Source organism: Hyperolius riggenbachi, chromosome 3, assembly GCF_040937935.1.
Source record: "Hyperolius riggenbachi isolate aHypRig1 chromosome 3, aHypRig1.pri, whole genome shotgun sequence".
In the NCBI taxonomy this organism is placed as follows: domain Eukaryota; kingdom Metazoa; phylum Chordata; class Amphibia; order Anura; family Hyperoliidae; genus Hyperolius; species Hyperolius riggenbachi.
The window spans coordinates 378339526-378352797 of record NC_090648.1 but is presented as its reverse complement, the minus strand read 5'-3'; the positions used below and the strand labels follow the sequence as shown (position 1 = coordinate 378352797).

Here is a 13272-nt window from a genome sequence, read left to right as displayed (position 1 = left end):
GAAAGCCTAATTGGTGGCGGAAAAAACAAGATATACTGTAGATCAGTTCATTGTGATAAGTAGTGATAAAGTTATAGGCTAATGAATAGGAGGTGAACATTGCTCGTGTACATAAAGTGAAAACGACTGAGGGCTGAAGTGGTTTAAAGTTAAAATTACTATTACTTTTCTTGTTGATAAATGATTAGTCCCCAGTTTACCTGACTCTGATTTGGTACAGAAAAAGGAAGTTGCAGGGCACGCTGGGTTGTCCTTTTTTGCTTCTCTACTTCCCCTCAGACTTAACTAATGCAGCCTGATTGGCTGAAGCCTCTTTTCCTCCTATTTTCCCCTCCCTCACCTCTGTTCCTCTCTGATTGGCTAATATGTCTCATGCTGAGACAATGCACTTTCTATAGTGAAGGGCGGGCAAATCAGGTAGAGGAGAGTAAGGGAGGAAATTACATCAGGATTGGCTTCAAAATAGCCACAGTTAAAATGGGAAATGCTAAGAAGGATTTTCTTTTTTTTTTACTTTAGAAAAATCACTAAAATCAAAACGTGGGCAGCGCAATACATATTTTATGTGAGGAAAGCAAGCATTTATCTACTTATATATGTGGGTTTTTTTTTCTGAGATGGTATGGCTGACAGCTCGTCTTTAAAGAGAATCTGTAGTCTAAAATTCTTACAAAAAAAAGCATACCATTCTATTCATTATGTTCTCCTGGGCCCCTCTGTGCTGTTTCTGCCACTCCCTGCTGCAATCCTGGCTTGTAATTGCCAGTTTTAGGCAGTGTTTACAAACAAAAAACATGGCTGCTAACCAGGCTGAGAGAAGCTCAGACTGTGACTCATACAGAGCCTGGAGGGGACTTGGAAGAGGGTGTGTATAACTTCTATCTTATCACAAGCAGAGCAGCGCATTCTTGCCTGAGCCCGACAAAGCCGTCAAAGGAAAGAATATTAGATCATATAACAGAGATAATACAGCTACTGTGCAACTAGGAAAGGCTGCAGTAAGACAGACCACATTAGAACATGTATAGGAACTTATAGGATAGAAGAAATAAGGCTGCAAATTGTTAGTCTCTTTAAGACATTATTAGAGGGACTTGATTTTGATGAGTCCCGCTACCCTAAGGACACTTTAATATTTGAACCCATCCTCATCTGGACAGCGCAGTGTGCCGCCAGTCACATACAATACACTCTATATACTCACAGATATGATGCTGTACCTCTTTTGCATGGTCTTGAGACCAGTGATGTCACTCCCTGCAGCAGAAGGAGCCCATACTATTCAATGACTTGGCTCGGGAGAGCTTTACCAATACTTGGCTTAGCTTACCAGTAGGCTTTGCATATTGATTTCCACAATCCCTGCACTGCACAAATTGCTCAGCCCCCTTCCTGAGCCCTGCCAGAAGTGGCTGTATAGTGTAATGGTTAGGAACTCTGCCTCTGACACAGGTGACCTGAGTTCGAATCTTTCTTGTTCATTAAGCCAGCACCTATTCATTAGGAGACCTTGGGCAAGACTCCCTAACGCCGCTATTGTCTATAGAGTGCATACTAGCAGCTGCAGCTCTGACGCTTTGAGTCCGCCTGGAGAAAAGCGCAATATAAATGTTCTGTATCTGTGCCTTGCTTTGATTTTAAGTGTTATTGTATTTATCTTGTATGGTTAAAATGATGCTCTTGCTTTGCTGATTTTATACACTGTACTTAGAAAAAAGACAAGGCAGGCACTAGGTGTAGAAATGCAACAGTGTACAGTATTAACATCTCTTGGAAGTCAATGTCCATCATATTCTAAAGCTTATGGACACCACCATTCACATCATTTTTGAAAAAAACAGCAAATAGTATGCAAATTCTGCCTCCAGAAGCTTGCAAGCTTGGTAAACATAGCAACAAATATGCCGCACAGGTAACAGGTTTATATTTGCAGCCTTATAGTTCACATGCAGAGTCCTGCATTAGAGTCCATTCACAGCCCTTGACTGAGGTTCCGACCTGACAGCTGACCTAATCAGAGGTGCAGCTGTCAATTATATCCCTGCTGTAAGATATAAGCAAGTCATCCTCATAGTTTCCGGTAAAAAATGACTTGTGGCTTGCTCATACTCGATCAGCAGCATGTGCTGAAGTGCTAATTATCTGCACAGGGAGGGTACAGAGTCTATAGGGGCAATGTATAAGTGGGATTGGTTAAAGAGACTCTGTAACAGAATTTTCAGCCTTATTTCTTCTATCCTATAAGTTCCTATACATGTTCTAATGTGGTCTGTCTTACTGCAGCCTTTCCTAGTTGCACAGTGGTTGTATTATCTCTGTTATATAATCTAATCTTCTTTCCTTTGTCAGCTTTGTCGGATCAGGCACTCAGGCAGGAATGTGCTGCTCTGCTTGTGATAGGATAGAAGTTATACACACCCTCTCCAAGCCCCCTCCAGGCTCTGTATGAGTCACAGACTGAGCTTCTCTCAGCCTATCACATGCTGGTTAGAAGCTTTGTCTTTTGTTTGTAAACACTGCCTAAAACTGGCAATTACAAGCCAGGATTGCAGCAGGGAGTGGCAGAAACCACACAGAGGGGCACAGGAGAACATCATGAATAGAACGCTTTTTATTGTAAGAATTTTAGAGTACGGATTCTCTTTAAAGATTTTAAGCAGGGATCAGTACAGTTTGAGGTTATCCTAGGCAGAAAGTACTACCTCATACTGTACATAATACCAATGTCATAATTTTAATATCAGTGATGCATGTTTATAGTATTAAAGTATATGTCCAGGCACAGACATAGGACAGGGCTGTTTTTGTGTGGCAAGGGTGGAATCAATAGCCAATTCTAATTAAACATTGCTATCAGTATATCAAGAAATGTTGACGCATATACTGCTGTATGAGTGGCCTCTCTCCAACCTTACCCTAATTTTTTTCCCTACTGTTTGCTCTTTTTGGAGCAGAGTTGCAGGAACACATTTCTAGATAATAATCTGAAATGTGCCTAAACAATTGTCCTATTCACCTGTGTCTGATAAATCAGTGAGTGCTTAGGTGGGCATGTGCAATACAACCAAATTGCTCTGCAGAAGAACTGAATGAAACTTCAAACAACTGATCTCAGTCAAATTTGTGGAAAATTGTATTTGATCTATAGAATGGTTTTGAAACCGAAAACAGTCCTAAACCCATTATTGAGAAAGACATATGCTTAAAACTTGATTAGAGTAAAACAAAAAAAAAGTGTTACTTTTGCAGCTGAACTTTGGATTGAAACACCCTTTTCTTGTCACAGCTAAGCATCTGTCCACACATACTGTACTTAAGACCTCTGTTGTCTGTTATTTCCTGTTACAGGGATTCTGGGAAGGGAAGAAAAATAAACTAATTGGACAATGATTTGTATATGTAGTACAGCTAAGAAATACTACATTAGTAGCACAGATCTAAGTCTCATTGTTTCCAGTACAGGAAAAGTTAAACTTCAGTTATCTATGCAAAAGCGCTTCACTGAGCTCTCCGAACATTTAATAATAATCCAAACATTTGTATAGCGCTTTTCTCCTGTCACACAATGAGCTCAAGAGCTGCAGCCACTGGGACGCGCTCGAGGCCACCCTGCAGTGTTATGCTTCATACACACTTGAGATAAAAGTCTTTGGAAAATGAAAGATCACAGACCAATTTTACCTCCTTCCATGTAGTATGAGAGCCATACCTACACAGTCTATTCTATGGAGCTGAACTCCCCATCAGATAAAATCTTTGCAGGATGCTGCACACAAAGATGCTGTACACACTCAAAAGATCATTATCTGCAAAAGATCTGTTCCTGCAAAAGATCCATTCCTGCAAAATGCATTCATAGTCTATGAGATCTGCAGATCCTCATACACACTTGGTTTAACAGACAATCATCTGCAGATCATCTGTAGATCAGATCCACCAGGATGGATCTTCAGATCTGCAGATGATTGCCAGATATGCAGATGAAGTCTGTTAAACCAAGTGTGTATGAGGATCTGCAGATCTCATAGACTATGAATGCATTTTGCAGGAATGGATCTTTTGCAGATAATCTTTTGAGTGTGTACGGGCATCTTTGTGTGCAGCATCTTGCAAAGATTTTATCTGATGGGGAGTTCATCTCCATAGAATAGACTGTGTAGAGTATGGCTCTCATACTACATGGAAGGGGGTAAAATTGGTCTGTGATCTTGCATTTTCCAAAGACTTTTATCTCAAGTGTGTATGAAGCATTAGAGAGTCTTGCCTAAAGACCCCTTACTGTGTAGGTACTGACCCTAGCCAGGATTCAAACCCTGGTCTCCTATGTCAAAGGCGGTGCCCTTAACAGTACACTATCCAGTCACTATCTCCAACCAAGCTTGGTCGGCTACAGTTCTGTTTCCTGAAGCATTTATCTCAACCTGTCTCACTGTTTCTTGTTTGTTTAAGGTTTTACTGCAGGAAAGTTCAGTCATTAGCTCTGCTCTGTTTCATAATTTAAAATACAGAGTTTAGTTTGCAAACTGCAAACATTTACAAAATGATGCAGTGTTATAAACAAAAAAACTATATAACTGACAATAAAAATGACTCTCTTCTTTACTACTAATATATTATTAATTATCCATGCTACACATGTAATTCATTATATCATAAGTTGTTGTTTTTTGTTTTTTTGCTTCAGTCTCACTTTAACTGGTGGAGTTATTGCAATTACTCCCCATGTACAAATCTAATGTGGAAACGATCTTTCTATGATAACGCAGGAATGCTGGCAGATATAGTTTTGTATTTTTGTTGTTTGGGTGTCGCATGATCACACCTGATAGATTTGCCTCGAGGAAAGAAAGCAATCTATAGTGCAGTAACGAGCAGATTAGGCTCATGAAGTAGATGGAATAGAGTTCCAGTTATCCAGAGGTATAGTACTGTATTAGCTAGGCCTATTTTTAACATGGCATCTCAAGGAACCAGAAATCACTTATCCCGTATCAACCGATCCCCATGGGTGCCAGGTAGCCAAGACTATTGCATTATGCCCACCATTCTGCTTCTATACACTGTAAGGCCAGAAACCCACTAGGAGCGATTTCTAATCGCTAGCGATTTGAAAAAGCTCTAGGTAATGCAATGCTATGGGAGATTTTTATAAAATCAAATCACTTAAGTGGGATCACACCCGTACCATTATGTTAGCAAGAGTTTTCAAATCGCAAATCGCTCAGAAAATCGCTCTTAGTGGGTTTCTGGCCTTACAGGGGCACTATGGTGAAAAATTCTACAATTTAAAATATGTGGAAACGTAAACAAATAAGAAATATGTTTTTTCAGAGAAAAATGAGCCATAAATTACCTTTTCCCTATGTTGCTGTCGCTTACAGTAGGTAGTAGAAATCTGACTGACGCGACGGGTTTTGGACTAGTCCATCTCTTCATAGGGGATTCTCAGGGATTTATTTATTTTCAAAGCACTTAGTAAATGGCAGTTGCTCTGTCCAACTGCCAATAAACTGTGTAGCGAGCAGGGAAGCTGGCCAGCATCATTGTTTAAATCCTTTTTAGGGAATAGCTTTATAAAAGCCATGCTGAGAATCCCCTATGAAGAGATGGACTAGTTTAAAATCTGTCACTTCTGTCAGATTTCTACTACCTACTCTAAGTGACCGCAACATAGGAGAAAAGTAATTTGTCTCATTTTACTCTGGAAAAACGTACTTCTTATCTGTCTATGTTTGCACATATTTTAAATTTTACAATTTGTCGCCATAGCGCCCCTTTAGGTCACTTATCCTGATTACTTTTGAATTTGCCTTGTTCAATTTTGGGTTTAAGCATAAGGCTACATTCACAGTAGCCATTGCGTTGCATTCCCTGTAACAGCAGGAGTACAACTGATCAGGAAAGCAGCGCTGCATGTTTCCTGCGCCTTTCGTCAGATACAGCGAAGCATACAGTCGCTGAAAAGTATGCTTCACTACTGTTAATGCACGTGGTTTTCAGTAACGCTATTATATGGCAACACAACCCCCACACTGAACATCACATCGGTAGTGCATTGCTGTGCAGCAAGCCGTGTTACAAAGCTACCGTTCTACCGCAACGCACCAATGTGAACGTAGCCTTAGTATTTGGCGGTCACAGGGTTCAGTGAGCATACCTTGGACAAGTGGTCCTATCTAGGTACTGCTGGGACTCTTGGCGGCTGCTGTGACTATTGCTAAGGCTGTAGCAATACATCATTTTTTTTTTCTTTATAGGTTTCCATTTGTTGCTTATGTTATGCAATGTGCAGTTTTGGAGCTCATCTGCAGAACAATCCTATGGCAGGGATGAGGTTAATGTTTGCTTTTCCCTCCTCCATTCCTATAGCACTGGACGTGACATTGGCTGTCTTTTGTCCCTCACACACTGTCACATTGTTACACTCAGGCATTTTCCAGCATTTCTTGCGCCCAGCCCACCCGCTACCACCAGTTTACCACCCGACCAAGCGCCCAGCACAAGCAGGGAAGCATTGCCAGCTTAAAGGCTCATATCTAATCTTCTCTCTTTACAGGAAAATTCTACTGTAAGCCGCACTACTGCTACCGACGTTCGGGCTACAGTCAGCGGAAGAGAGCGGCGGCGCCTGCACTGGCCAACACGGTGAGCTCACTTTAAGAAAAATTATTTATGGCAGTTTTTTGCACTCCAAAAAATCCCATCCCCCCAACTTATGACAGCTGTTGCAATTAATCCATTTCCCTTGCTTTGAATGTGGTGTTGAGAGATGATCAATTTCACATTCATCTGTGTTTATACCACAATAAAATGTTTTGGAAAAAAAAAAAGAAATAAATACTTCTGGAAACATTTCTGCAGCTGAGAGCAATGTGCATCATGGAATGAACTCGCATGGACTTTATTATACCCTCTACTGTATTAAGAATGAAATGCAGCCTCTGTTAAGCATAGTATCATCTTCATATTTAATACTACTGTACTTGAAGCTGTAATGCTAAGGCCCCGTTTAAACTTATCAGTTGCTCTCAGTTATAACTGAAAGGACAACTGATTTTCAAAGTAAAACCCATGTTTTCCTATGGCACAGTTCACACTGTTTCGCAAAATCTTTTTACAATGCACTGCTATGGAGAAGAAGAAAAAACGCGTAACAACTGATTGTTTAGGCTCCGTTCACACTGCACGCGTTGCCGTTCGGGTTTCGGCAACGCCTGTATAGACTGCACTGTCTGGTGTTCACACTGCATGCATTCCAGACCAGTGCGGTCCGGGAACGCATGCTGGACGCATTTTTTACCAAAACGCGCGGCTGACCCACTCACTTTCAGTGAATGGGATCAGCCATGCAATGCATAGAAACGCAGATGGCGTGCGTTCGTACGCGTTGCGTTCCGAACGCATGCCATCTGCATTTCATGTTGGGAATGTGGCCTAAACGGGGCCTTATAATCTGTTTCTGTGCTTCTCTCCTGGCTCCTTCGGGTGCCCATACTTTTTCGGCTTGTGAGCTACTTAAAAAATTTAGCAAGTCAAAATGATCTACCTATGTACAATTTTAGTAGCACATTTGTATATACAGAATGGAAAATGTAGTGGGGTCGGGATCTACCATGAAGCCCTTCGCGATCTACCGGGAGATCGCGATCTACCTAATGGGCATCCCTGAGTTAAGTAATTCATACAGCTGGCTAGAGAGGGTTGTGTAGAACTTGTGGGGCTAAAAACTTGCTGAGAGGTGTACATTACAAATGTCATTGTATTGTAAATTCCCAGTCTATTGACATTTCATTAATTCAGTATCAAAGCAAACCTGGTGAAAATAGACTGAGAATAAGCCATTAATCCTAAATAAGACTTGAATCCCATAGTTTTATTTTGTATCTGCAAGGTAAAATCTACCTTTAAAATGTTTACGATCTCAGGTGACTGACAACAATTTTTTGAAGACTTCATTACTATTACAGGTTTGCCTTTTACATATGACAAAAAAAAAACAAAATTCAGATGTCTTGTGTGTGTGTGTGTATATGTATATGTATATATATATATATATATATATATATATATATATATATATATATATATATATATATATATATATATATATATATCAACTTCTTTCTCCCTTTTGCTTCCTTTTTAAAAACTTCACATTTCACATGTACAGTCGTTGAGAGTCATGTGCAATTTAGACATGAAAATGTTTAGCATATGAAAAATGTAGGCGGTCAGTTTTTTGTTTTTCATATGCAATGCGAATGGAAATGTGGACTACAGAGAAATTGTAATTTACAGCCCTGGATTTTTAAAGTACAACTAAAGCAAGAGGGATATGATGGCTGCCATATTTATCCTTTTAAGCAATACCAGTTGCCTGGCTATCCTACTGATACTCTCTCTAATGCTTTTTGCCATAGATCCTTAACAAGCATGTGCAGATCAGGTGTTTCTGACATTGTCACACAAGACAAGATTAGCTGCATATTGTTTCTGGTGTTATTCAGACACTACTGCAGACAAATCTAGCAATCATCTGAATTGGTGAGCATAAAATTCACCATCCAAAAGCAGCGTTTCACCAGCATAGTCAGGGCTGGAAGAGCGTGTTCCCACTCGCAATGGTTTCCAGCCTAAAAAGTCCTTTGGACACGTCCTTGATTGAAGTTATATGCTGCTGGGCATTAGAGCATTGGTGCTCGTCATTTTAATTTTATATTTCTTTTTGTAAATTTCTATGATTTTTTTCCCCCCACATTAGGTGCTTTTGCGATAGTTGATTTATTAATATTAATTTCCCCTATACTGATGAGCCAGTGCAGCAGAGATTAGCATGATCTCTGACAACAAGTATTTATTACCGTGGTTTCCTGGCAAGTTCTAAAAAAATATGCTACAGCAGCCACAGACTGAAGCTGCAAGATACTTAGCGGCATTTACTTTCCAAACAACTTGCATAGCGATGATAATGTAGGATTTTGTACGAACATGGAACCTTTAAAAGGGCACTTGATAATGGCTTGCAGAAATACTAGACATGGGTTGGTTACAAAAGTGTTTATCCACTTTAATACAGCATGAGCTCCTTAATGATGGATTGTGTTTTCCAAGTGGGCAGCATTTAAAGTACCACTTGAACACATGTATAATTTTTTTAGCAGTATAAGGAATACTCCATAAATGTGTGAGAGTTCCTTTCAAACCTTTAGTTTGGCTTTAAGTTTATACTTTCCGAAAACAATCCTATTCAGGTTTGTACATTTTATCATGGAGCTAACCTATAATCATAAGACACTAATGTACTTGACAAGACTATATATATATATATGTGTGTATATATATATATATATATATATATATATATGTGTGTATATATATGTATATATGTATACTGTACAGCGCTGCGTAATATGTCGGCGCTATATAAATACTAAATAATAATAATAATAAATACTTCCTGTGCCTGGCATGGGTAAAAGCAGTAAGGGCTTCTTCACATTAGGGGCGTTTTCGGCTTTTTTTCAAGCGCAGGTGATTTTTAACATCGCCCAAAAACCGCTTGTACAATGAATCTCTATGAGAAGGATCAAATCAGCGTGGTTCATGTGCTGTGCGTTGTACCATTTTTGGGGCGTTTTTACTATAATGGAAGGTGTAGGAAAAGCGATAAACATTCACAACGCCGCTTTATGCGGCGATTGCATTCGCGTTATTGAGAATAAATACATTGTATTTATTCTTTTCCGGGTCAAAGAGTTCACTTCCTGACTTGCGTCAGGGAGTGAATCTCAAAACCACTTTTAGCTCTGCATTCAATACAATCTGCCCAAACATATTGATCGACAACCTGGCACATCTCGGAGTTGACTCCACACTCTGCGCGTGGGTAAAGGACTTCCTCTCAAATAGGACCCAACAGGTGAAGCTCGGTAACTGCTTCTCCAGTGTGAGCACCACCAACACAGGTGCTCTGCAGGGGTGTGTTCTGTCCCCTCTCCTGTTCTCATTGTACACCAACAACTTTACTTCCTCCGCTGACTCCGTAAAGGTCATTAAATTTGCGGATGATACCACCATCATTGGGCTCATCGGCGGGGCGGGGGAACTCGCTTATCGCAGCGAGACAGAGAAAATCTGCAGATGGTGCGAGGTCAACAAGCTCGTCCTAAACGCAGCCAAAACAGTGGAACTCATCTTAGGCCACATACAGACATCAGACCATGGTCTTTGGAAAATGAAAGATCACAGACCAATCTTACCACCCTTCATGTAGTATAAGAGCCATACTCTACATAGTCTTTTCTATGGAGCTGAACTCCCCATCAGAAAAAAATCTTTGCAAGATGCTGCACACACAGATGCTGTACAGACACAAAAGATCAGTATCTGCAAAAGATCTGTTCCTGCCAAAAATCCATTCCTGCAAATTGCAATGATAGTCTATGAGATCTGCAGATCATCATACACACATAATTTAACTGACATTCATCTGCAGATCAGATCCACCAGGATGGATTTTCAGATCTGCAGATCTGCAGATGAATGTCAGTTAAATCATGTGTGTATGATGATCTGCAGATCTCATAGACTATCATTGCAATTTGCAGGAATGGATTTTTGGCAGGAACAGATCTTTTGCAGATACTGATCTTTTGTGTCTGTACAGCATCTGTGTGTGCAGCAGCCTGCAGAGATGTTTTTCTGATGGGGAGTTCAGCTCCATAGAAAAGACTGTGTAGAGTATGGCTCTTATACTACAGGAAGGGTGGTAAGATTGGTCTGTGATCTTTCATTTTCCAAAGACTATGGTCTGATGTCTGTATGTGGCCTTAGACTTCGGAGACACCCCCCCCCCCCCCCCCCCCCCACACACACACACACACACACACCAACCAATTCTTATCAATGAGATTGAAATGTTATGTCTTATAAGTTTAACATCTTGTACTACCACTATGTTGTACTGAATTATAAGCAATATTATGTATGTATTTGTTCTCCCCCTTTTATTACAAAACTTTCAATAAAAATATTTGAAAAGAAATGTCCAGGGTTTCTAGCGTTAGGTTCCTGGGAACAACTCTAACGAGCGACCTAAGGTGGGCGCAGAATACCACCAAAATCCAGAAGAAGGCTCATGTGTTCAATGTGCACAACATTCTCAGTGGATTCCCTGCAGCTCTGTGGGGAGTGCATATGTAGAGTATAGTACTACTGTGTAACAAAGTAAACCTGAGACAGATGAAATTAAAGTTTTATACATACCTGGGGCTTCCTCCAGCCCCCTTCAGGCTAATCAGTCCCTTGCTGTCCTCCTCCACCACCTGGATCTTCTGCTATGAGTCCAGGTACTTGAGCCAGTCTGGCGTAGTGCTCATGCACACACTCTGCCGCCGGGAGCGTACTACACCTGCACAGCACTGTTGCTCAGGTGCAGAACGCTCCTGGCTGTGGAAGCGGCATGCGGCCGGACTGCACTGACTGGATGAATTACCAGGACTCATAGCAGAAGATCCAGGTGGTGGAGGTGGACAGCGAGGGACTGATTAGCCTGAAGGGGGCTGAAGGAAGCCCCAGGTATGTATAAAAAAACCTTTTCTTTTCATCCTTCTTAGGTACCATTTAATTCGTAGTCACCAAACCAAATTTTAACAACATATCAAATGAGCAAAGAGTGCATACATTTGCATAAATCAGAATCAACGCAGAATTATTTCCATCTCATTGACCATCTCTATTAGTGACACGGCTACACATCAGGCTTTATACTTACAGCATAGATGTTATTTAGTATATATAAGAGATTCCTGTGTACACTTCATATATACAGTCACAATCAGATGTGTATATCTGACTTTAAAAATCCGGGGACTGCTTTATTGAAGCAACACAAGTAACTAATTTTGATTGGTTTATTTCATTTTTGTGCATTAAGCACAGCTATTACTGTATGTATAAATTATTTATGATTACTATTATCTGAGAAATAAAACATTTTATCATATTTTCTATTTTAATTACAGTTTAAATTCATTAGGAGTTGGAGTCGGTGCATTTTTTCCTGACTCCGACTCCAGGCACCCAAAATTGCCCTGAAAAAAGCGCACAAAAACGCAAAATGTTTGCATTTTCGTTTAGGTGTGAATAAGGCCTAAAGGAGCTCTAACATGTAGTTGTTTGGGTTCGGCATTGCACTTCACGCCTTTATATCAATATATACAGTATATATAAGCAGATCACCAATTCTCCAGAGAGCATTTGTGGGCCATTACTTCTTGGGAATTTGACAAATATTTAATATTCTACGTGAGGACGATAATGGGAATCTGATAAATATCTAATATTCGATATGACGATATCGAATGACAAAATGACAATAATTGTTTAACATAATCAAGCGCCTGAAATCCGCCAAAAAAACTTCTTAGTTGAAATCTGTTTGCCACCTCACCCTGAGTTGATGGGAAAGGAAAGGAAAACTAGTGTTAGGGCCTGTACACACTGGTGCACTTGCGCTGCGTTTTTAAAATCGCATGTAATTTTTTTTTTTTTTAATTGCAAAGCATTCATGAGAATAGAAAAATTGCATCGCACCAGTGTGTACAGGTCATTACAATTTTCATGATTTTATAAAAGACCTTGCGATTAAAAAACGCATGCCATTTTAAAAGCGCAGCAGTGTGTACAGGCCCTTACACGTTAAACCACCTAAAGCTGGCCACGTACCGTACTTTTTTTAAGTTGTGGTAAAAAAAACGTTTACCTGATATCCATCATTTACCACTATTCCCCACTTGATATTAGAGCAGATCTCATCTCTGAATCTTTAAAATGTTTAAAGCTGAACTAAACTTGTGATACAACATAAATTCAAGCTACAGGATGTCAGTGTAATGTGACAGATATGCTACTATTTCCACAAACTACAGTAAATCTATTAGTTTGAGGTGTGCCAGATTCATCAGGACAATAGTCAAAGTCATTGACTACAGTTAGCAGTACAGGGATGTAGTGTGAGAATGAGATCATTGCTACACCCCATATACACTCTGTGTAATACAAAGCAGGGCCGGGCCGAAGCAGAGGTGAGAGGGGCTCCAGCCTCAGTGCGCAGTGTAGGAGGGGGCGCACAACTCACTCAGATATCATTCCCCGATTGTGTTTGAAGCAAAGAAAAATATGAAAAGGGGATTCATCGCAGTGACTGCAAGCCAGATAACTAGAGATGAAGGTACCAGCCATTACATAACAATTTCTATGTAATGGCTGGGG

At 40.2% G+C, this 13272-nt stretch overlaps 1 protein-coding gene across 25 annotated transcripts in view; it reads left to right on the top strand.

The window, feature by feature from the left end:
• The window catches only part of MICAL3 (microtubule associated monooxygenase, calponin and LIM domain containing 3), a 340878-nt gene that overhangs the window by 208635 nt on the left and 118971 nt on the right, over nt 1–13272 (top strand). For all 25 annotated transcript variants that reach the window (XM_068277274.1, XM_068277272.1, XM_068277276.1 and 22 more), the window contains one exon: nt 6557–6645. In XM_068277274.1, coding sequence (XP_068133375.1) covers nt 6557–6645 — 89 coding nt within the window. The remainder of the gene's footprint in view (nt 1–6556; nt 6646–13272) is intronic.